The 25,430-nt window shown below is 33.7% G+C and overlaps 1 protein-coding gene across 2 annotated transcripts; it reads right to left on the reverse strand.

Annotated features, from left to right (window-relative positions):
- Positions 1-394: 394 nt before the first annotated feature.
- LOC126828615 (NEDD8-activating enzyme E1 catalytic subunit) lies at positions 395-25,327 on the reverse strand. 2 transcript variants are annotated; one of them, XM_050558497.2, is made up of 17 exons: positions 25,190-25,327; positions 24,533-24,589; positions 22,992-23,104; positions 22,760-22,840; positions 20,355-20,437; positions 19,891-19,971; positions 18,377-18,420; positions 17,832-17,896; positions 15,120-15,275; positions 13,348-13,450; positions 11,592-11,705; positions 11,158-11,211; positions 10,590-10,626; positions 5,869-5,950; positions 3,477-3,577; positions 2,844-2,962; positions 395-2,346 (listed from the first exon to the last, which is right to left on the reverse strand). In XM_050558497.2, exons 3-17 carry the CDS (start codon positions 23,085-23,087, stop codon positions 2,249-2,251), a joined length of 1,314 nt encoding a protein of 437 aa, XP_050414454.1. In that variant the 5' UTR covers positions 23,088-23,104; positions 24,533-24,589; positions 25,190-25,327; the 3' UTR covers positions 395-2,248. The 2 variants fall into 2 exon arrangements, with proteins under 2 accessions (XP_050414454.1, XP_050414452.1); XM_050558495.2 differs by lacking the exon at positions 24,533-24,589.
- Positions 25,328-25,430: the final 103 nt, after the last annotated feature.

Genomic DNA, 25,430 nt, shown 5'->3' on the forward strand with positions numbered 1-25,430 from the left:
GACCCCTTGGGGCAGTGTCACACCCACTTGGCAATACAAACCCAACGCCTAGCCTTCTTTTCCACTTGTCATATTATACAGCCATTTCATATTTCATTCTCTTCATTTTAAAAAGTACCATATCAATCAAAGCAGGAATGTGGACATATATTGCAGCTTTAGCGATGCTCTTGTTGAAGTGTGCCTGCTAGATATTTGGAGCCAACTATTAGCCATAGTCTTAAAACAACATTTTGATGGATTGACAAACCAGTCTCAAATTTTGCTTGTAATCTAATCGCCCCCATATAACCTTAAAGTCAAATCATGCCAAATCAGAAATTATTTCTTTTTTTTTGCAGATTGGGGTAAATCTCTAAAAATTTCAATATCTTTTTATAATGAAGCCCAATGGTAATTAAATATTAGTTTTTTTTATTATAAAAAATATACAACATAGGACAAAAAAGACAAAACAATTATGTGATCTTTATAAAGATTCTTAATAAAACAATTATAATTCTTAATCCATGTAAAGTTACACAGTTGAAACCCAATACATATGGACAAAAAAATACAGATAACCGTAATTATGCATGTACTACGATGTCCAAACATCAGAATATATTTTAAGGGCTCATTGCATATCAAACATTACAGATACTGATTATTAAACATAGTATAGGTTCGTCCAATGAAAATATACCTGCCAGAAAGCCTTGTGAATGGAGGTATATGATGTCAGTTAAAGGAGCAACTACTCCCATCTCACAATGTGAATTGTGTGCACATAAATGACAAATAAATACAATTATAAATTTAGATAGGTAGAAAACTTACCCAGCATAAAACTAAAAGCAACGTATACTGTATTAATTACATTGTCATGTTTCACTAGATTCCATTTTAATTCACTTACTTAGTACTCCTGTACCCAAGAATTAAGATAGGTTGCCAGGCAAAGAAACATGCCCACAACAGCTAAAAATCGTCTGAGTTGTCGAAAAGGGTTGTCGCACATTTATTCTTTTGTAGATAATTGGGGGCATTTATTTACAAGACAAATTCATGCAGATCAGATTATAATTCTCGTCGTTGAGGGTTCACAAGGTTCTACAAACTGAAACAAGGGCCTTAACTCTGGAAGTAATTTACAGAAATTATTGAAATTCAACCAGCTTTTTCGTTTTACTAATTCAAATAATGCATATAAATTTCATACAGATCGGATTATAACTTTTGTCATTTGTACGTTCACAAGTTCAACAAAGTAAAACAAGGGCCATAAATTTAGAAGTAATTGACAGAAATTCAATAGGATTCTTCATTTCACTAATTTAAATAATGCATATAAATTTCATACAGATCCGATGATAACTTCCATCGTTCAAGTGTTCACAAGGTTCAACAAGGGCCATAACTCTACAAGTAATTATTGTAAATTATTGAAATTCAATAGGATTCTTCGTTTCACTAATTTAAATGCTGCATATAAAATTTGTACATATCAAATGATAACTTTCGTCATTAGAATGTTCACAAGGTTCAACAAAGTTAAACAAGGGTGATATCTCTAGACGTAATTAACGGAAAATGCTGAAATTTAATAGGCTTCTTCGTTTTACTAATTTAAATGATGCATATAAATTCTATACAGAGCGGATGATAACTTTTGTTGTTAGAGCACTCACAAGGGTCAACAAAGTGAAACAAGGGCCATAACTCCAGAAGAAATTAACAGAAATTATTGAAATTAAATAGGTTTCCTCATCTCACTAATGTAAACAACATTTACCTATTTAAAACAATCAGATGATAAATGTAGTCTGTAGAGTGTTCACAAGAAATTGTGGACGACGTACGGACAGGGGCGACGGCAATATATGACCACATTTCCATGTGGGCGCATATAAAATCATACAATCCCACATAGGGCCTACTAATAAATATAATCTAATGTAACTTATGTAAGGCTGAATTAATGAATAAAATGGGGTTTAACATCCTACTTTTCTGCACAAACCGGGCTAAGGAAGACGGAATGCGAGTCTGAAGCAGGAGTATATTCATGTAGTCAAATATCGTGAAATGTGAAACTTTCACATATTTCATATGTTCGTAATATTTTTTTGAACGCAATTGCCCCCATAACATATTTTTTTTTGAAGACAACCAAGCATGATTTTTTTACTAGTTATAATCTTAAATTAAGAAACTAACAAAGGTCAATTATTAGTATTCAGATTATTGCCATTCCAGTCTGAAATACTCATTCCATCTTTGTTCCCATTTGAAGTATAAAAGTTAGTGACGAAGGTGTTGTAGGGTCAGCTACATATAATTCTTGTCCACTACACAATTCCAATTCTGTCAACAACAACAAAAAAAAGATAATGTTTATACAGACAAGTATCAATGATTTAGTGCATCAGTATCATTCGTTCATTTGTTAGTGAGGATTAACATCAGCTTCTATTGAGGATGGTAACGCAGCCAAATGTTTCCTAAGAAACATTCCAGAAGAGTCACTTTTTATTGAGACTATGCATGCCAAATGTAAGACAGTAATGGGAGCACATAAAAAAAAAGTAGCTAGTTTTATTGTCAGAATTTAACATAGCCTCTGCATCGACTTATGTATGGATGGAAGTTAATAAAATAAATTAAATGCAGAAAAAAGGTTTCTCTAAAACTCTCATATGTACCATTCCCGAACACAAAGAGGCCTTTCAATTTTTGATTACTTTCTAATTTCCACATCACAAAATGAAATCCTAGAAATTAAGTCCACCACATGAGAAACTTATTTTTTTTTTTATTCTTTTTACAAAGTGAAGTCATAAGAATGTTAGAAAGCTGATTACCTGCCAATGACTTCTTAAGATTAGCTCGTGTTTTTTCTTCTATAGATTTCACAGACTGCATATATAATGTTCTATTTTTACCGTTAATAGCAGTTGTAATACTTGGTGATTTCATCTGACTGTTAGAATAAAAAATATTGGAACTGTTACCTGAATAACTTCATACCAGTACCCAATATGTTTTGAAAAGACAGAATTGTAAATAATTATTGTCATTTAATTAAAGCCATAACATTCCAAACTGAAAAGGCAGACCATACATGATAAAAGTTTGTTTTAATAAAAAAAAAAGCATATTGGCCAAAAAATTATTAATTTTTATCAATCGTAATGGTCATCTAAGGTTCAGATTTTTTTTTTTTTTTTACTCTACCATCTTTATTGTTGAGGTCGTCTGTTTCCCTTCACATTGAGCTCAAAATAGTAACCAAAATAGTAACCAAAATAGGTTATCTCTTGTAATTGTCTAAACTTCAATCTAACAAACATTTTTTAGCACATTTATTGTAGGTTAAATTAGAAACAGAAAATTATTATTGACCTTCTAGCGCATTACATCTTTTAAAGTCTACATTTGTTTGTAGACTATAATTTTCATTAATTAGAAATCTGTGTAAATAGTAACAGACTTACTAAGTTGTACTTTCTAATAAATATGTAAGTATATCTTGAAGTTTATCACTTTCACAAAATGATATCTTTTGAGGTTTTTGACTGCAAGCAACACAATCCTCCTGTAATTGTAATTATATATAAAAACATAGGTTGGCAGGCAAGGAAACATACTTCCAAAAGCGTCTTAATAATTTGAGATGGTTGCAGAAGTTGTCCCCCTTAAAAAAGTTGCTTGAAGTTTTGAAAAGAACCTCCAGTATCCAGAGAGAGAGAATGGGGTTTAACGTCCACTCGACACAAACTAGGTCATTTCGGGACTAACATATGGTTTAATTTTATTTACATAATTCTCTTGCGCGTAGGGGTCTTTAGCAGTGGGAGTCCAGTATCCATGCAAGCTTGAAAAAGAAAATATCTCCAGAACACAACAGCTCAAAAAGTAACTGATGGGCACCGAACTGGTTAAATAATTAGAAAATATTTCCATGAAATCTAGAGAGCGACTGCAAGGTTTCAATGACAAGAGTAATAATTTCACAAATAAATCATGCAACGCATTCACAATATGAACGAAAAATGAGGTGACAACTCCAGAAAAGATTTCCTTCTTTGATCCAAATAAACAATACCACCAAGTTTCAACAAATTTGTCCTGTATCCAGTCGATGAGTTCACATAATTAAAAATCAAATATGACCAGAAATATAAATCAGAAAAACGCATTAGTAATTTACGATCCAAGATGTGATAGTTTTCTTCCTTATTGCAGAATTTCAATGAGTTTTAAAACCAGCGACTGCCAGACCAGATACGCCCACATTTTGCAAGAGATGGATAGAGAACAAGCTAAACAAAAAGTGATTTTCCTTACAATCAAGGGCCATAATTTAGGAAGTTACGATGCGATATGTGCGAATATCGCCAGAAAGCAAGATCTTTGGGTTATGAAGATATATTTCAAGTTTCATAAAAATCGGGTCAAAATTGTGACTTCTAAAGGGTCCACAACCTTGATATACCATATATTTACACTATTTGCGTACAAGGGGCAGCCATTTTGTCCATCAGTTTTGGTCCCATTTTCACGAAATTTAAGCTCAACCATCATTAGGGTGTAACGGTGATATATTCAAACATTTTTTTTAAATCAGATAAAAATTTTGACCTCTAGAGGGAAAACAAGCTAAAAACATGATTTTTTTGTACAATCAATGGCCATATTCAGGAAGTTACGATCCGATATGCATGAATATCGAAACGAACCAAGATCTTTCGGTTATAAACATGTATTTCAAGTTTCATTAAAATCAGATGAAAATTGTGTCCTCTAGAGGGTCCGTAACCTTGATATACCATATATTTACACTATTTGTGTACGAGGGGCAGCCATTTTGTCCGGCAGTTTTGGTCCGATTTTCACGAAAATTGAGCTCACCCATAATTAGGGTATAACGGTGATATACGCTTTTATAAATCAGATAAAAATTGTGACCCCTAGAGGGACCACAAGCTAAAAACACAATTTTTCGTACAATCTTTGGGTTAAAAAGGTATATTTCTGGTTTCATCAAAATCGTATCAAAATTGTGGGCTCTAGAGGGTCCACAACCTTGATATACCATATATTTACACTATTTGCGTACAAGGGGTGGCCACATTAACACTAACATTTGAGTATATAAATACCTAATTTATCATATTACCATCTTGTTTACATGTAATTGTCTACACTTTTGAGATAGGTGACATATTTGTAAGGGTGCATTATGTAAGAGCTAAATCTGACTAATGCAGGTCTTTTTGGCCTCCAATGTTTTATAAATTATTAATTAGACATTTATTCACATGGCAAGCCCATAATCAACTATCTAGTACATTGAATGGTCACGATTTTCAATGGATTGAAACATGATCACCATTTAATAATTTATTTTTAAAATGGACAATCAAGACTTCGATTATTTTCGTAACAAGGGTACTTTACAATCAAATTATATTGTGAACACTTCAAAGCCTGATAACTTGATGCATCTTTAACCATTGATTTTGAAACTTAAATTTTACAAATGTGGGATAAGTAAGACACTTATATAATGCTGTTAATTTGCCATAAACCGGGGCCGGGGCACTTTTTTAGGCATGAAATTGGTAGAAACACATTAAATTACTCACATATAATCATTATATATTTTAAATTTATTTGATGCTATAACAACATGTTGTGATGCTGTTGCAATGTGTTATTCCTTTACAAAAATTGCTCACAGTACAAAACACTAATATAGTGTTTTCACCAATTGGTTTATTGGATAAATCAAAGGCCTCAACAAAAAACATACAAATAGAAAAAGTACTGTCTTGTATTGGTGACTCATACCGTTATGTATTTGTGACTCATAGTCATACTTACTTTTTTTTCTGCTTCAAATGTATAAGTATAAACACCTTCTATATCAGTAAAGTTCATATAATTATTGAGAGGTTGACAACAACTGTAAAAGAAGAAATTATGAGACTTACTAGAGTTTCATTCTACTGTTTTAATTTCCTCCCACCCACACTTATCTTACTAATATTGATCATTTTCCTTTTCAAGATCATCTTTGCTCTCAGATACAAACAATACATGAGGTCACTGACATCAATGACAAATTGGAATTATAATAATGACAAAACAGTGACTCCAGAAGTTCATCAAGAGTTTAATAATTTACATAACATTTTAGACCTAAAGAAAGTCGTTCAAGAAGTTCACCCAGAGTTTAATAATTTAGATAACATTTTAGGCCTAAAGAAAGACCTGCAATAGGCAATTTAGCTCTTGCACAAGGCACGTTTAACATTTAATTCAAATTTAAATATCACCAGTATGCTATCTCCTGGTTGCCAGGCAACAAAACATACGCCCACAGCAGCTATATCGTCCGGGCAGTCAACAAGAGTTATCGCATATTTTTACTTTTTTCGGTAATGAAACATTTATAATAAATTAAAATCTGATTAAGAGTAACAACTCATTAAGTAATTATCAGAAAACCATTAGAATTTGTTTGGTTTTTATGAAGTTCTGCACCATGCTAACGCTTAGTATACAAAACTTTTAATATCATGGATTTAGCTGTTCAAGTCATAAAGATTCATTGATAATCAATATACTTGTTCGTCTCAAGACCTTAAACTCTGTGTATCAATCTGAAGTCAATCGGATGATAACTTTAGCCTCTAGAGCGTCCACAAGATTTTTCAAAGTGATCAAGGGCCATAACTCTGGCAGTAATTATCTGAAATTGCTGAAAATCAATAGGCTTCTTCGTCTCATGACCTTAAACACTGTGTATAAATTAAAAGTCAATCGGATATTAACTTTAGCCTATAGAGCATCCACGGGCGGGGGCGACAACAATATACGACCACATTTCAATGTGGGCGTATAAAAAGATGTTGGTGCTGGCTCGTTCTGGCCATATCCCGTTAATAATCGCCATGAATCCCAGGTAGATATTAGATATCAAATAATAGCATCGCTAACGCTGCAATATATGTCCACATTCCAGCTTTGATTGATATGGTACTTTTTAAAATGAAGAGAATGAAATATGAAATGGCTGTAATATGACAAGAGGCAAAGAAGGTTAGGCGTTGGGTTTGTTTTGCCAAATTTACAGACAAAATATTAACAAAAAAGTGGGTATGACACTGCCCCAGGAGGTCGGGACATGCACCAAAATAAATAGTTGCTGTCTTTACGGTGGCTCTGCCCCTGGGGGTTGAATATGGAACAATATAAATAGGCACCACCCTGTTATTGAAATGACAACATCAATAGTCGCCGTCCTTAGGGTATAAGGAATAAGTATACCAAGTTCCAAGATAATCCATTCAGTATTGTGGCCTTCGCCCCTGGGGGTCAGGGTATTCACCAAAATCAACAGTTGACGCCCTTAGGCTATAAGGAATACATACGCCAAGTACCAAGGTGATCCATTCAGAATTGCGGTCCGTAAACGATAAACACAAATATTGGGTGTGGCTCTGTCCCTGGGAGTCGGGACATACAGTTGTCATCCTTAGGGTATAAGGAATAGGTATGCAAAGTTTCAAAAGGATCTGTTAAGAATTGTGGCCTGTAGGCAAAACACAAGACACACAAACATTGGGCGTGGCTCTGTCCCAGGGGATCGGGCATGCACCAAAAATAATAGAGGTCATCCCTAGGGTATAAGGAATAAGTATAAAAAAGTTTTCAAGACGACTGATTAAGCATTGCAAGCTGTAAGTGACATACTGACACTCAAAAACAAAATGGGCGTGCCTCTGCCCCTGGGGGTTGGGGATTCACCAAAAACTACAGGGATGTTCCTTAGGATAGAAGGAATAAGTATGCAAAGTTTCAAGGTAATATGTTAAGAAATTTGGTCTGTAGATGACAAGGAAATAAATGCAAAAAATGGGCGTGACTCTGCCACTGGGGGGTCGGGCATGCACCAAAAATAATAAGGATCATCCTTAGGGTATAAGGAATTCATACGAAATTTTTTCAAGACGATGGATTAAGAATTGTGGGTGTTCCTTAGGCTACAAAGAATAAGTATTCAAAGTTTCAAGATAAAACATTAAGAAATGCGACCTGTAGATGCAAAGCACCAAAAACAATAAGGATCATCCGTAAGGTATAAGGAATAAGTATGTAAAGTTTCAAGACAATTAGTCAAGAATTGCGCCATGTAGGCAACATAAAGACACCTAAAAAGAAAATGAGCGTGGTTCTGCCCCTGGGGGTTGGACATGTACCAAAAACAATAGTAATGATCCTTAGGGTATAAGGAATAAGTATGCAAAGTTTGAAGTGGATCCATTAAGAAATGTGACCTGTAGACGACAAACAAAAAAATACAAAAAAAGGGTGTGGCTCTGTCCCTGGGGGTCGGCCATGCACCAAAAACAATAGGGAACATCCTTAGGGTATAAGGAGTAAGTATGTAAAGTTTCAAGACAATCAGTTAAGAATTGCGGTCTGTAGGCGACACACAGACACACACACATACACACCCACACACACAGACAGGGGCGATGGCAATATATGTCCACATTCATAACGTTAACGTATAAAGTCACGAATCCTTTATGTTCATCTGTATTCTCGCCCACAAAATTAGGGCTTCAGGATCATTTTGATAAAAATTCCACCCTTCTTATTGTAATTCTGTTATTTAAAATAGTAAATCTCACCGCCAATAAATTCCTCAAAAGATTGTCACTTTGTCTTTATGTCATTTCTCTTTAAGCACTGTCGGCAATCAATTTTTTTTTAAGATCCGCTAAGCCTAATTTTGTGTTTTATTTTAACTGCTATGAAGTTTGATAGAACATATCTTTATAAACTAAACTACTTGGGTTTATGGCTATAAAACTATTCTATGCCAACATTACCAATTGATTATACACCATTAGTACTTCAGACCAAATTTACAGGATTTTGAAAATGTAACTGAACCAATTAACCGATCACAAGAAATCTGATATTAATTCATTATATACATATAACAAGATTAAGTAGGTTTTGTGATGAGGTCATGAAAATTGATCGAAATTTATCGTTTATTACCATTTTAGGCGATCACAATTTCTATAATCGTCATTTGGAAACTTCTAGAAACCATGGAAACTTCTGGAAACAGTGTTTAGAAATAACTGGAAGGTTCTGGGGGGTTCTATTTTGAGAGAAATTATCTCTCTGTTTTACATGGCGCTGTTTTGAGTGACTTATCTCTCTGCTGTAATCCAAGTTTAGTATTATTGTTGTGGATTATTGCCACGTCGGTTTATATAGATTCAAGGATTAGTCATCCTGTCATTTTTGGATCATCAAGATACTATGTAATTCTGCCAACTTTGGAATTACTATGCCAACGCTGAGAGTCCACCTGTAAAGAACTGTCTACAAACTACTACTTCAAAGCAGTAGAAGCCAGGGGTGCAAAGACTTCAACCGAAAACTAGTAAAATTGGATAGAATACTGTGAGTAATCCTGTACATTGCTTCTGATCAACGCTGTTATACTGGTACTTGTACTCATTTGTCCCAATATCATTAGTATGTATTATTGTTGTGTAGATTTGTTTGATCTTCTTTAGCTTTTTTGGTGAATCCTGGACAAGCCCCCAATTGTTACAATCTCTGATTATCGATTGCAGTTTAAAGATTCATGATCCACCCAACACCTCAATCACACAAATTAAAACAACAACCAATCTAATAATAGATACAAATGATAAAATGATATTGAGGCAAATGAGTATAAGTACGAGTAAGGATAAGTCAGAAAATTTAACTCATTAGGTCAACAGATGTTAATGGATAATATATTTTATTTAGTATACAGTATGTGAAGATTTGAAATATTAAATTTTAAAAAACAATGTGTGGATACTATTAGTTTCAATTCTTGTGATGGATTACATAGAAGAATATAATGGTTTAAAGGGTATGTAAAAATGCATTCCCTCGAAAGTACTGATCACATAGTTATTTCCAATAAAAGTATGACATACATGTAAATGTATTTCGAGTATATGGAATTTAATAGAGACACTCAATCTTACCAGAAAAAATACTGGGTTCCCTGAAAAACACCTATGGGGCACCAACAGGCCCAAAATGTAAGGGTATCACTAACTAAAAATACAACAGACTAAACAGCAGAAAAAGAAGGATAATCTACTTTGGCTTCAATATTTAAGGGAAATGGACAATGTTAATGACATATACAAGCTGCCTAATGGATACTCCCTTAATCAAGTCACATGATAAAAAAGGCTGCTTAGAATAGATTAGGCTTCTTGGAATAAAGTTTTAAAAAGGATTTGAAGGAATCGTTTGATAAATAAATTAGTTTTTCGTCCAAATGTAAAATAGGAAGGCTTATTTAAAAGAGATCTAATCGTTTTATGTACATGATTTTTTTTAAAATAGGAAGGCATATTTAAAAGAGATGTAATCGTTTTATGTACATGATTTATCTCAGAGTTTTGACTAATTTTCAGCTGGTCATTCCATTTATTTGCTAGGTTTTTACTGTTTCTCTAATAAACAGGTTTTTCCTGTCCCAAAGCCAACTATGATATACTTACCTTGTAGCTAATTTAAATACTTCTGTAGCGCAGGCAGCTGTAAATAACACATCAACAAAAATGTTAAATATTTACATACATGTACATCATATTTGTAAAATCAAATGGTAATAAGTAATAATTTCAATTATGGATATATTGAAAACAAAATTGTGATTATTTTTAAGTACTACCGACTGGAATATCAAAAATAAAAATTGGAAGCCCCATATAGTCAATTTTTTCACAGATGCAGCTAACAAGAAAATAGCTTAACAATTGTTTCTTCTAAAATACAAGACTACTATAACACAACACAGTTCTATGTGTAACAATCACTATAATTATATACACACAACGTTTCGACAAGATTTCACTATATATAACAGTAACACCGTCACAATTTTTGTTCTCATTTGTAATTTGTAGGCCTATGCTTGATAACGACCAGTGAAATCTGGTCGAAACGTTGTGTGTATATAATATAGTGATTGTATGCATAGAACTGTGTTGTGTTATATTATGTTCAATCGCTAAATGCCATTCAAAGATTATACAAGACTACTGCTACTGTACATATATGATATACCTGCAATAACAGCATTTGTTGATGCTACAGCCGGTATGATTCTTTTAACAACACCTGTAAATAGTAAGCATTCTTTCATTTAGTTTCCTTCTGGGCTACAGATAACTCAAAATACAGGAGTACTACTGTATCTATGTTATTGAAACTACAATACGTAACTCCAATACTGGCCATTTGAGTCTTAGCCTCGCTTCTCCATTTGAAAATTAAATCATTAAATGGCCAAACCCTTATAATCTACTTAAAATCGGAGGCATCCGATGGCATCGAGGGTTGATTATGGTCTTGTCGTGTTAATAAACGTCTTAATAATTTATATAACATTGAAGGTCCAAAGAAGAACCTACCATAGGCAGATTTAACTCTTATATAATGTCTGTTCGATTTCCGCTGAGGAAAATGATTATTGGCCATTATTTCTAAACTAGACTCACCTTGAGTTAATCTATAAGTTATACCACTAATATTATATTCATTCGCTCTTTCTTGCGATTTTTCTAGAATCCAGCTAACGTGAGCAGGATCATCTCCATCAATAGCTACACCAGCTACATGAAATAATAATATGTCTAGTGAACAACAATGAATATTTAAATATTTTGCTTCCCTATTTCAATCCCATAATCAGAAGGTCTCTCGTTTTATCCAGCTGTTGCCCAAGAAAGTTCCTCAGTACTCCAGCATGGTTTCACCTTGTCCATGGTGCAGAATGGATGACCTGGCAAGGAAGGGCATCTAGTCATTCGAATGGTACAAAAAACCTTCAGGCCTGTGTACATTTTAGTGTTCAGATAAAAGAACACTTGGCAGTTAGAATTCAAAGAATGCCACCAATAGCAAAATTTCCACCATGGCACACTTTATTATCTCATTTTAGGTAAAAAGAGAGAGAGAGAGAGAGAGAGAGCGAGCATCCACTTGACAAAAACTAGGTATAAGGGTCTTTTAGCTGTGGGAGGAAACCCAGAGGACCCGAGAAAACCCACAGAGAAAGAGAGAGAGAGAGAAAGAGAGAGAGAGATGGGGTTTAACGTCCATTCGACACAAACTAGGTCATTCCGGGACTAACATATGGTTCAATTTTATTTCAATAATTCGCTTGCGCGTAGGGGTCTTTAGCAGTGGGAGGAAACCAAAGGACCCGCAGAAAACCCACAAGGTTGGAAGGCGAGCCCCTACTATTTGTCACATCGAGCCAGGAATCGAATCCACACCTCTTGACAGAACTTACTATGTGTTAAAAAATTCAGCCATACACCCCCCACCCCCTTTAGGTCAACAAAGTTACATCCAGATCAATAAACTGATAGTTGATGGTCTTAATAAAAATATGTTAACGCCATATGGAACAATAGTAGTTTTATGCACAAAAAGTTTTAATAAATAGTAAAATTGATTAGATATAAAGATATAAATCTGATTAAGAGTAACAACTCATTAAGTAATTATCAGAAAACCATTAGAATTTGTTTGGTTTTTATAAAGTTCCACCCCATGCTAACGTTTAGTATACGAAACTTTTAACATCATGGATTTAGCTGTTCAAGTCAAAAAGATTCATTGAAAATCAATATACTTGTTTGTCTCAAGACCTTAAACACTGTGTATCAATCTGGAGTCAATCGGATGATAACTTTAGCCTCTAGAGCGTCACAAGATTTTTCAAAGTGATCAAGGGCCATAACTCTGGCAGTAATTATCGGAAATCGCTGAAATTCAATAGGATTCTTCGTCTCATGACCTTAAACACTGTGTATAAATTTAAATTCAATCGGATATTAACTTCGACCTCTAGAGCATCCACAAGATTTTTTGAAGTGATCAAGGGCCATAACTCTTGCATTAATTATTGAAAATCAATAGGATTCTTCGTCTCATGACCTTAAACACTGTGTATAAATTTAAAGTCAATCGAATATTAACTTTGACCTCTAGAGCGTCCACAAGATTTTTTGAAGTGATCAAGGGCCATAACTCTGGCAGTAATTATCGAAAATCGCTGAAAATCAATAGGCTTTTTCGTCTCATGACCTTAAACACTGTGTAAAAATTTAAGGTCAATCGGATATTAACTTTAGCCTATAGAGCGTCCACAAGCAATTGTAGACACCAGACGGACGGACGAGGGCGACAACAATATACGACCACATTTCAATGTGGGCGTATAAAAATATATACAATATATCTAACCTCCAAACGGTTCTTCTTTAGGCCATAACAATATACGAACATATTCTATACAGTGTTCTGGTAGTCTGGGTGTATGGGCTATAGTACATAAAGGAAAATTAACCTAAAAATGAAATACAAAAAATAACCTTAAAGGGCATTCAATCTAATTAAAATTAAGCTAAAGACAAAACAAAGAAAATAAACTTACTCAAAGGATATCCTAAAAATAATGTAAAAACAAAGTAAAGAAAATAAACTAAAAGGGAATTCAATCTCAATAAAATCAGATTCATATTTTTTTCCCCCATTTAAATATGTTAGTCTTCAGTAGATAGTTTATTAGGATAGTTATTAATTCACTATTGTTACTCTACAACAAGCATAATATATTGTAAATCACACAGTCTGTATGGATTTTGAATAGCTCATTTCTAAGATAGTTCTCAGCCAGAAATCTTGGATTCCTACCCACCAAATGAACATGCCAACTGTTGTAGTAAAGGATTCACACAATAAAGTGTCACTAACAGTGGAAAACTGATAAATATTAAAATAAGCACTTTATAATTTAATTCATTACAAAAAACTATAAAATTAGTATTAGGGCTGGGGTAATGGAATGTAATAATTATTATTCCTTTTTAAATAATGGTCATGTTATGAGTAATGTAATCATTATACATTTTTAAATAATGGTCACGTAATGAGTAGTGGAAGATTTCATAAGTAATGAATAACAAAAATGTAATTAATTACATTTCAAAATTCAACAAATGGTCAATTACATTTCAATTACTTTCAATTACATTTTATGGGAAATATCAATATCTCCAACTAAGACAAGCCTCAACTTTTAGCACTGGTTAATACTTAAAATCTTGTCTCATTATAACTTTTTTTTTTCACATGAAATAAAACAGAACCAGTCTTTATAAATTCTAGACCCAAAGACTCAAGAGGCATAACTTTGTATTCATGTGGAGTCAGACAGGTAATAATTATTTCCCCATTCTGATGATCCTAATCATTTTAACCACAAAGGGTTCAGTATGTTACAATTATCTGTGATCTGGATTCGAAATGAAACCAGGTTAATGTCCTACTTTTCCTTTATTAAGGGACCTTGGTTTTTATCTAATCTGAAGAACTAGATGATGTTCCTTGTCAGGCCCTCCTTTCTGCACTACTGAGAAAAGGAAAACCAGGCTGAAAATCCTTAAGAAAATTATTGTGAGTCACTGGCTCCTGATCTGGATTAGAATCCAGACAATGGAATGACAAAAAATGAACATTAATCACCTGAATCTATTCCCAACTAATTACAGGGGCATTAGGTAAAATTAGATAAAGAGCTGAGTTTTTTCTATTATAGTGAAAAAATAGATAATGAAAATAGAATATGCTTAAAATTTTAGTGAAATTGCTTCACTCTGACCCGAGACTTTAGCGATTTAATTTTAGGCTAGCCTTGATCATCATTACTAACGTTGGTTTTATAATAAACAAAGTCTTGACTATCCATTTTCATATTAAATTATCCATCACAAAATGTGTTCAAATCCACTAATTATCGCAGGCTAACAATGGCATCGAGAGTTGATTATGGTCTGGATAAGTTAATTAATGTCTAATTAAAACAATTTAGATAACATTTCAGGCCTAAAGAAAGACCTGCAAAAGGAAGATTTACATGTAACTCCTGCATAATGCATGTTTAACTGTTTTTAATTGAACACTCTTAACACACAAAGCCATATAAAATCTGATCAGTCTTTAAAAAATGGTATTACCTGTGGAGGATAAAGATCTAATGTGCAATCAACACAAGCTGTCATACCAGGTAAGATAACTCTAGCATTGCCTTTAAAACCTTCTGTACCTCCATCAACCATAGGTATTATACTGGACTGATCTAATTCACCATCTTCGTAGTTTAACATACTTATCTACAAAATATACATACATATTACTACTCACATACTTATCTACAAAATATACATAACTACTGTTAACATACTTATCTACGAAATATACATCTCTTTACTAGTCTTTATTTGCCAGATTGTGTGTGTCTACTAACAATAAAAATAAAATATGAACTTCTGTACTTATAATAAATAGCCTATAAACGTCTTATTATGAATCAAGATTCTTCCAAATTGCCGTAAAAGAATTTCAAATGACACAGAACCATATTCCATCAGTCTCCTGAAGTGCATTTGCTGTATACCATATACTCAAATTCTTGATTAAAGTGTCTGTAAGTTTTATGTGTAATTCCTTATTCAGTTGGTACCGGTAATATCTTGTGATATGCTCTGTTTCCTCGTCTGTCACACTGTTCATGGGATCAAGAAAGTTAAATTCCAGAAAGTTCAACACAGTATCTTGACAAAGAAAGCTACATGTATGTAATGGTCAAATGAGTAATATGATTCCTTTTGCAAAGATTAAGGGTATTGAGCAGTCTAAAATGCACATTGTTAAGCTAGCACTGTCAGTTTTGTTCATAAGATATGACATTTTTTTTGTCATGATAATAAAGGATGCTGAAGGCAAACTATTTTAAAATCTTTGTTTATTATTAACCTTCAAACAAAATTTTGTGATTTTTCATTATTCTATGAATACATCCACAACAAGTTTAAAAATACAACAAGTCAGATTTAAAAAGAAAATATTTAATTCAGTGCAATACTCCACCCATCTCAAAATCATTTGATACATTCAAAAATGGTAGTCTTCGACCATCAAAAGAAGAAATTCGGCGATGTTCCTGTCATGATAGATGGTAGACCTGGATAATTGTGTCTTAGAGGGAATTCCTTCTGATGTCATATATAGATACCAACACTGCCTTTAGCAATATCTATCTGTAACCAGTGTTCGACACAAACGTCGGTCCGTAGGCCCGAGGCCGACTGATTTATCGGAGGACTCCTGCTTGCCTATTTCACTCGGGTCCGCCGGGCCTTCGCCTTCTTTCTTATCTCGCATAGTTAGTGTCCACTACGACAATTCGGGAAATGCTAGAACTGTCATAGAAACGCAACCTCCGAGTCTCCGATAGTTGACGGTTATTGTTTACTTGTCATCGACATGACGGAAGCTGCTGTTTTTCCAAACATTGACTCGCGTAACCAGCCTTTGATTTGTAACTGGGTTTTTTTGTCGGCTTTAGCCGCTTGAACTTTAAACAAACCGATTGGTAAAAACAAAGAAACGGCCACTATGGTATCATAAATCAATCTACTTTCGGCTAAATTTAACAGGTTAATTATTACTTTTTGATTAAGTAGTCAATCAACTTGCTTGTTGGCTACAAGAACAGTCATACCTCTCGGTATGGATTGCGAATCTCGCTCGGGAATCGCGCTTCTTCGACGCTCCGTATAGATTCCAGGTACCGGTAGATAATAAAATAATAATTGGATCATGCATTTAATGGTTTGGCTGACCATTTGTTACAGAAATTTAAAACTTAGTTGAATATAATCCTCAGAACAGTCATTAATATTATATTTTTCCGACAAAATCTTCGATGCCAAATCCGCTGATGACACGTGACATCAGTTGGAATTTCTAGGGCAATAAGCCAGCGATGCTAGGTTTAGTTTTAAGTAACGTTTACCATTATGATTTTTTATTTGATACACATGATAAACATATTGTCGTTATTATTATTGAAAACTATATGGCATTGTCGTACGGAATTTTATTTTAAAGTAATTTCAATTATGGCTGTCACGTGATCACTGTGCCGTGTGTCTTTCATGGACGAATGAATAAAAACATATTTGCAAAATACATGATAGACAAAAACTACAAATTGTGTTATGAAAAATACCACCGTGCTGTATCATTTTATATCCATCCAAAAACGAAGACAGTAATTTATTCAGGAATATTACTGACACGAAAATTTTCCAAACGGTGTAGCTGTAGGCCTACCTATTATTTAAGGTAATGGAAGCTTATAATTTTAAAACCATTTCCTACGGGACCTCATTTGACTCAATTCTGGGCTATTGTGCTAACAATCTAGGGCGGGATAAGCGAGTTTATGCCATTCCTCAACGTTATCGCCAGGCGTCAAGTTTTTCTGTGTAACTGTTTGAAGTTGACCTAGTTTGATGAGAAAAACCGTAAATTATGTAGCCGTGATAGATTTGTTTCCATTAAATTGAAATGAAATTAAGTTACTAAACCCTCAGTCCTTCTGTGGTGTACTGGCTTTATATGTACTTCCTTGATTCTGATCGTTCTGCGCTTCGCTTGGAAACTATAAATATTATTATTATTGGTTGGGCCTGCGCGTCACCTGAAGGACACACATGATCACGTGTCACACAGGTCCTGCAGGCCTGTGCTTGGAAAATGTTTGTTTCGGACACTGTCTGTAACCAATCCAAACTTTACTAGTATGGCATAAATATTTCTGAAAGGACATAACAGCTGTTATTTGAAAAATAATTAAAACTGAAAAATAAATCACTACTTACTAGCATTCCATTTATCCACCGTCGAGCAATTATTGAATCTAATCCACATACTATTATATGAAATTCTGTAAAAACAAACAAATCTATTAGAATTCAACAACTAATAGCTGATGCCCATGACAACTGTAAGCTGTGAAGTGAAGAATATTGCTCCTACAGCATGATCTTTGTGAAATTTATATGCACTACATGTATTTAAATAAGTAAAATGAAAAAGTCGGTCAAATTTCAATAATTTCTGTAAATTTCTTCCAGAGTTAAGGCCCTTGTTTCAGTTTGTAGAACCTTGTGAACCCTTAAACGACGAAGATTGTAATCTAATCTGTATTTAAATCTAAGTCATCCAATGCTCTAGAGAGTTGATTATAGGCTTATCGTGTGAATAAATGTCTACATAATAATTTATATAACAGTTAAAGCCAAAAGAAAGACCTGCAACAGGCAGATCTAGCTCTTACATAATGCATCTTCAAATTCTGTTTGTATGTAATCAATTTGTTTGTGAAATTAAATATAATCTATAAATAATATGAAAATTTACTTACTTCTATAAAAGGAAGCATCAAAATCTTGAATTTTTGCAAAATGACTTTCAGTGTTAAAGAAATACATATTTACTTAGAATACTTTTTTAAGTCCTAAGCAGCTCGCTAACCAGGAGGTCTCTGGTTTGCTACTGGTGCTGGCCAATACAGTTTTTCAGGTTTTTCCAATGTGGTTTTCCCTTGTCAGTGATGCAGTACAGAAGGCCTGACAAGAACTGTGTCTAATCATTTGGACGGACGAAAAAAAAAAAGAAGTCCCATGTACACATTGGTGTTCATGTAAAAAGAGCACTTGACAGATGGAATTTCCCTCATAGCCCACTGAATGCCGATCTTCATTAAATGAGTCTAAGCTGAAGTAGATTACTTAACCATATCTATTTGTGATTGAGTTAATATTTTTAGTGACTGGGAATGAATTTAGTAATTGTCTACGAAACAGTTCTCACAATTTATCTTAATTACAAGTATCGGACGTTTTATCGAAACCTGTATTGTTATAGTAAGTGTTTTTGGGGTTTTTTTTTTTGGGGGGGGGGATTTCTAGGGGGGAGATTTAGTCAGAGTATATAGTGCAAAGATTCCACCAACGTATATGTGGTTGGCCTCCGTGGAACTATTCATTAAATATAAATTGGATCATTTTTGACAAACAGGCAGTGTTTTACGGATGGGGCAAAAAATAATCTCAGATTGCCCATATCTAGGTTATTTATCAACGGATCTTCGTCAGGTTTTCATTTTTGGATTCTTTGGATGAATCCCATAGGGGCTCTGACTGACGATTTTTTTGAAATTTGGAAGTTTGTTCCATTCGAATTATCATCAAAGATTTGCGAAAGTTTTCTTCATCGTTTTTTCGATATTCAAGATGGCCTATCTCCGTTCGTATTTGAGGTATCAAGTTGAAACGGAACACATTGATGCCTTCGAAATGGCATGTTATAATTTTTTGGTGCCGGCTTCCGGAAATTACCGACATATGATAGTGGTGTTAGCCCAATATATTATCTTTCATTTTCAGAGACCTTGTTCGATAACATTCTCAACCATTTGGCTGCCATATTGGATTTTACAAAAAACCTTCAAATCGACATTCAGCTGCCATTTTGATTCCGATTTTCAAAAATTCTTTTTTTGATTTGAACGACAATTCTTAGGGAGCTGAATTTTGAATTTTGATTTTGTTTACTTCCGGTTTAACTTTGAAATTTGTTCGACTTTTGGCATAACTGTTCAATGACCCTTGACCTTTGCATATATGATGACCTTGACGTCTACTAACAACTAATATCAAACAAGTTTGGTCTTGAAGTATAAGTTTCGTTTTTTCCACTTTAAAAGATTTTGGATGTTACTATACAGTTCATGGTGTAACTTTATTCTTGAAATGAGAAGGCATGAACTGACCTACCGAAACACGTCAGTATGCCTTCAGAGTTCTAGTTGAACTTGTTACAGACACAACAAATATATGTCTATATATTAGTTAACCACCTTATTATAAAGGATACGCTGTTACATTACATCCAGGTATTCTCTGGTTTATAAAATTAGCAGCTGTTTCAGCTTTTGTTTTTCCAACATCTTTTGGTCTGTAAAATCAATATATTTTATAAAATTACATTATAAATCAATTATCCGTCATATAAGTTTACATGTTTGTAAGATGATACCTAGGACAAGCCATTAATACATTATTTCAATATCTTCCTTATCTTCGTTTATTTTTTCTATACACATACATTGTATGATACAATCAATTTTTATTGTTAAATTCTCAGCAATACCATTCCTTTATATATTAAGATCAGTGTAAACTCCTATAATCAATTCCCACAAAGTCACAATAAATAATGTGAGTCACACTCATATCTAACATTAAATATCTTTATTATTCAAAATATATTTATGAATTATATATTGTCTTGGTCATTCTTGGATTCAACATCAAAGAACTTTTCCTAGACTTACATACCTGAAGAGAAATTGTCTGTTTAAATTAGATACATCAATAGTGTCCATGTCTATAACATCTATATTACGTATTCCTAATAATGCCTGTAAATTATAATATCATAAATACATACATGTATACATGAAGAAAGATTACTTATTCTTATTCTCAGACTAAACCATAGGTTCCCAACCTTTTTTGGGTGGCGACCCCATTCCAGACCCAGGATCAGATCGCGACCCCTCGAAGAACAAAGTCACATTTTACTATGAAACATCATTATCATTCACTTTTATTATTGTTTGCTTATTAAAAGTCTGATAACAAAGTCACATTTTACTATAAAACATCATTATCATTCACTTTTATTATTGTTTGCTTATTAAAAGTCTGATAACAAATTATTGATTTTTTTAATCAGTTTGATGGTTGCGCCTGTTTTTCAGCAACCAGGTTTTCAATGCGTAGATCAACGCCACTCAGTCCGACAATCATGTCCCTTTCTATTTCAAGCCGGTTCCTAAATTTTGTTTTTATCACAACCATTGTAAAAAACGACTGTTCGCATAGGTGTGACGACGGGTACGGCATGAGGAGCTGTATTGCACAAAGTGAAAGTGCTACGGGGAATCCCGTCAGAGTGAGAAACAATGATAGACCGATGAAACAAATCGTGGCCATGAGAGGAAATCAATTAGCAATGTGGCAAGAGCTGTATAGATCACATGTTCCTGAATCAACGGCCGCTGTTTTACAACTTCTATCCGTTGCCAGAATTGTCTGAAATTCCTTAACTTTTAGGTACGTTATTTCCCTTTACTGCAGACACGTGAACAATGAATAAGTAAGTTTACAGCCGTTAAAGGGTTGGTTTTATTTTCAGTTGAAAAACTTGCACGGAAAAGCAATCGAAACTGTTTTAGAGACTAGAGAAGTATTTATTTGCATGAAAATTGGCAGCGGCAAGTCTCTTTGTGTTGGAAATTTCCAGCAACCATGAACGAACCTTGAACTTTGCAATTCGATTATCACAGGTAGATATTTCAGTTGGAAAGCGCGAGACTTGGTATTCGCGATGGTATTTTCTATCGAGGAATCTGAGAGGTCTAGAGCTGGGTCGTAGACCAATCGAAATTAGTGACGAAAAATGTAGATTGTAGAGTGTTACGTGAAGGCCTTGATAAGATGTACGGAGTTAAAGCGAGATCAACCCTTCTACTGAAGATGTATAGATTATAGATATATTACATGAAAAGATGGCATTTTTTTCTAAAGTTCTCAGTCTAGTCCGCGACCCCACGAAAAGTGCTTGCGACCCAAGTTGGGTCGCGACCCAGAGGTTGGGAAACGCCGGACTAAACTATCTCAATAAAAAGGGAGATAACTCAAAGTCATTGCAAAGTCATTGTGAGACTGAAAAATTTCCTTGGACATTTATATGAAATTTCCATCTTACTAAGGGGTTTTCCCTTTTAATATTGATATCATTATACAAAATCCCAAATTTGGAATTAACTGTAAAATACATGTACATAATAAAAGAGAAATAAGTTGGATAAGAAGAAATCTTTAATAGTAAATAATGAAGTAATTTAGCTCACATAAGTTTTAAATTCAATTCATGTAGATTAGACCAGGGCTAGAAATTCATGTGAATCTCTGAATCTAATTCGTGCAAGGATTCTCGCAAGAGCTTACACTGCGAATCTACAAGGATTTGCGTAATTGTTTTTTTAATCCTTCTTAAATAATATTTAAAAGAAACTGCTTTATCAGGCCAATCCTGAAACAAAATAATTTGGGTTCCATTTTATCCTTTCGAGCGATTTGATTCTACTCTAGTTCCTCATCAATATAATGGGGTTAAATTGGGTCATTCCAATTCTGTTCTGTCACTATCAAGGTCGACCAGTTGTTTTTTTTTTCACTTTTGTTTATGCGGACATAAACTATATTCCTTTATTATAATACTTTGTGCAGTTATCAATTGAATTTTTTGGACAATGACATGGCTTCTGGAAGCAAAAGCTCTATCTAAAGAAACTGTTATGAAATGGAGTAAGGAACTAAATGAAAACTACAAGTTTACGTTTGGTTCTGAAAAAAAACATGTAATTCACACTGTGTGCAAGGTGTGCCGAAAGCACTATAAAAGAATAGAGTCCTCATACAAAGGCAAATTTCGGGGGATTCGTGCAGATTGCATATTAGATTCTCGCAAAAATGACGAATTACTAGCCCTGTAAACTGAATTCCAAAAGAACTCAAAAAAAATTTTTTTCTTTAAATTTTTATGTAATGCATCGAAGTAGAACAAGTACCGGTAATTACTTTGTCAACTGTGATATCAATAAATGTTACCAGCATCAATCTGACTATACTCCTTTTTTCTATTGATGCAAATGTATAGTGTTCAATTAACTTACCAAATCCTTTAATAATTCACATCCTAATCCTCCAGCACCAATTACTAGAATATGACAAACTTCTTGTAAAAACTGTAATGTCTAAAGGTAAAAAATACACAGAGATTTAATCAATTTAATCACTACAATTTTGAATATCAAAATATGATTAATAATTCTGATAAATTATGTACTGATTACTGAGAATATTGTTACAAACAACCAGATTTTCCTTAAAAAAAATATATTTTACCTCAGTGCTTGGCTCAAAATCTGGATGAGCAAAAGGTCCAGTTCTCTCTGTTACTTTTCTCACATGATTCCATCTTCCAGACCAAGTAACTGCCATATTGTTAAATATTACTCCTGTAATTCAAATAAAACAGTAAAAATCAGGTCAGAATTTTAAGATAGACCTATAATGTATTATCAAAGGTAAAGTCATTTTCAAACATGTGCACACTTACATGCATACATATACATAACCGAAATACACATAACCAAAAGCAAATACATCTACAGTAGAATCTGCATTAAGCAGCCACCCAAGGGAATTTTCACAACTGACCGCTTCACGGGAGTGGCCTCTTAATAAAATCTTGGTGCTTTTTGTGCTGACATAAATTAAATATTACGCTTGGATGCATTGGAAGCGAACATCAATACTTGCATCGGTAAATTTGACCGTCACTGAATCTTGCGCCGAACGAAAATTCTTAACTCAAATCTCGGACATAACTTCTGTAAACTTGTCATTTTGTACCAACCTTCGATACTACTGTCTACCATTGTGATGCATTCGATAATATTTATCCATTTTTTGTGAAGAAAATCGATGAATTAATTTTATTTTATCAAAAAAGCACATGAACAAAAAACCATCGCTGATTTTATCACCTATTTACAGGGGGTGTAACTCTGTATGTAATATTAAACGTCTGTTTAACAGCAAAGTGGCAATGGAAAAGAGATACTAGATGATCGTGACAAAACTCGGTACTTTTATTTTATTCAATCAGTATCAAATAATGTGTCATTAAGCGTGAAAATAATGATCAGGTTAGTCGTTTAATAAAACAAAAGATTAATTAACAGATAATCCCAGGTTGATTGTTATTTTTACATTTCTTTTTACCTGATCAGTGGGAGTCCAGTTAATTAACTACTACTCATGGGATTAGCAGGGGTGTTACAAAGAATGACAAGATGGTATCATTCAACAATGGCCGTTGAATGGGCGATGTTTTGTTGAATTTATTAGTAAAATAGTGACCGCTGGGCACGTTAGAGGAGTGACCATTGAATAAAGAGATGAAACAACAGAATCTTTACGGGGGAATTTATCGTGACCGCTTACAAGGAGATGTCGCTTAATAGGAGTGGCTGCTCATACAGATTCTACTGTAGATATATAATTTGCATAAATTATTTGAAAATCCCTTCTTATTGTTCTAATAAAGCGGCACAATTGCTTTGGAGGCAATCAACATGTATATAGGGGATTTTTGTTCTATTTAAAAGAAAAACTTTCAACATTTCAATCTTGTATAAAAAGTTTAGATTTCTGACTGAATATCAGAAACAAAATTGTCAAATAAACATGGATGAGCTAAAACTGTTGAGAGAATTAGACATACATGTATGATTGATTTTAAAGCCAAGTGTGTGATCTTGTAGTTAAATATCAGGAATAAAATTATTAAACAAAACATAAAGAACTAAAAATGTTGAGAAAATCAAATATGTTTGAGGTATGTCAGACTTAATTAATCATCTTAAATAATTGATGTCTACCTTGAATTTACTTTATCAGGTGTCTCGAAGCAGCTAGGAGTCTCGATCTTGACAAAACTAAACAAAGTTGTAGGCAATGTTATATCAATCTTTGCGATAAACATTAATTACATCCTATGGCTATAGACCTATTGGGGGGCAGATTCGAATTCAGCAGAATAATATCTGGATTCATACAAATACGATTGGAAGCAGAAAACACAATCAGATTTATAGAAAATATGAATATGTTATGTCTCCAGATCAAAAACATGGCCAATTTTGTTGCTTAATGCAAAATTTCAGAGAACAGTCAGTAATTAGTATTGATTATATTCTGTAAAATTAATAAATATCAGCCTTCTTCAGGCTTTCATTTGAGTTTGATATGTTTTCAAACATATAAGTTTATAGGCCTACATGTATTGTACGTATAGCAACATAAAATGTATCTTAAATTTATTATTTCTTATGATAGGCCCATCCTGTCTAATTATTTATTCTTCAAGTTCTTGCCATTGGGGATTGAGTTTGGGCTTCATCGAGTCGACTGACAACACCACGATAGAGATAGTATTGCTGTTTTCTGCACAAAGAATTTTGGCGTAAGGCCAAGTCGACCAGGTATCATTCCAGCTTCTGTATAATAAGATTCAATTACTGTTCAATTAAAACTACCTGATGTAAGTTTTCCCTAATTGGAAAACACCGGGAGATAAAATTTAGTATAGTTTTGAAGCTCGTGCATCAAGTCTCAAAATTCTCCCATGTCAATGGCAAGTACATTGTAACTGAATAATCAAGAGTAAAATTACAATGTACCCTTCTGGACTCTAGATAAAAGAGATTTCTACTTCCGTTCCTTGCGCCCTTAAAAATAAATAAAAATCTATGGGAAAGACCAAGAATAAAAACAAGG

Source organism: Patella vulgata, chromosome 7 (assembly GCF_932274485.2).
Source record: "Patella vulgata chromosome 7, xgPatVulg1.2, whole genome shotgun sequence".
Taxonomy (NCBI): domain Eukaryota; kingdom Metazoa; phylum Mollusca; class Gastropoda; family Patellidae; genus Patella; species Patella vulgata.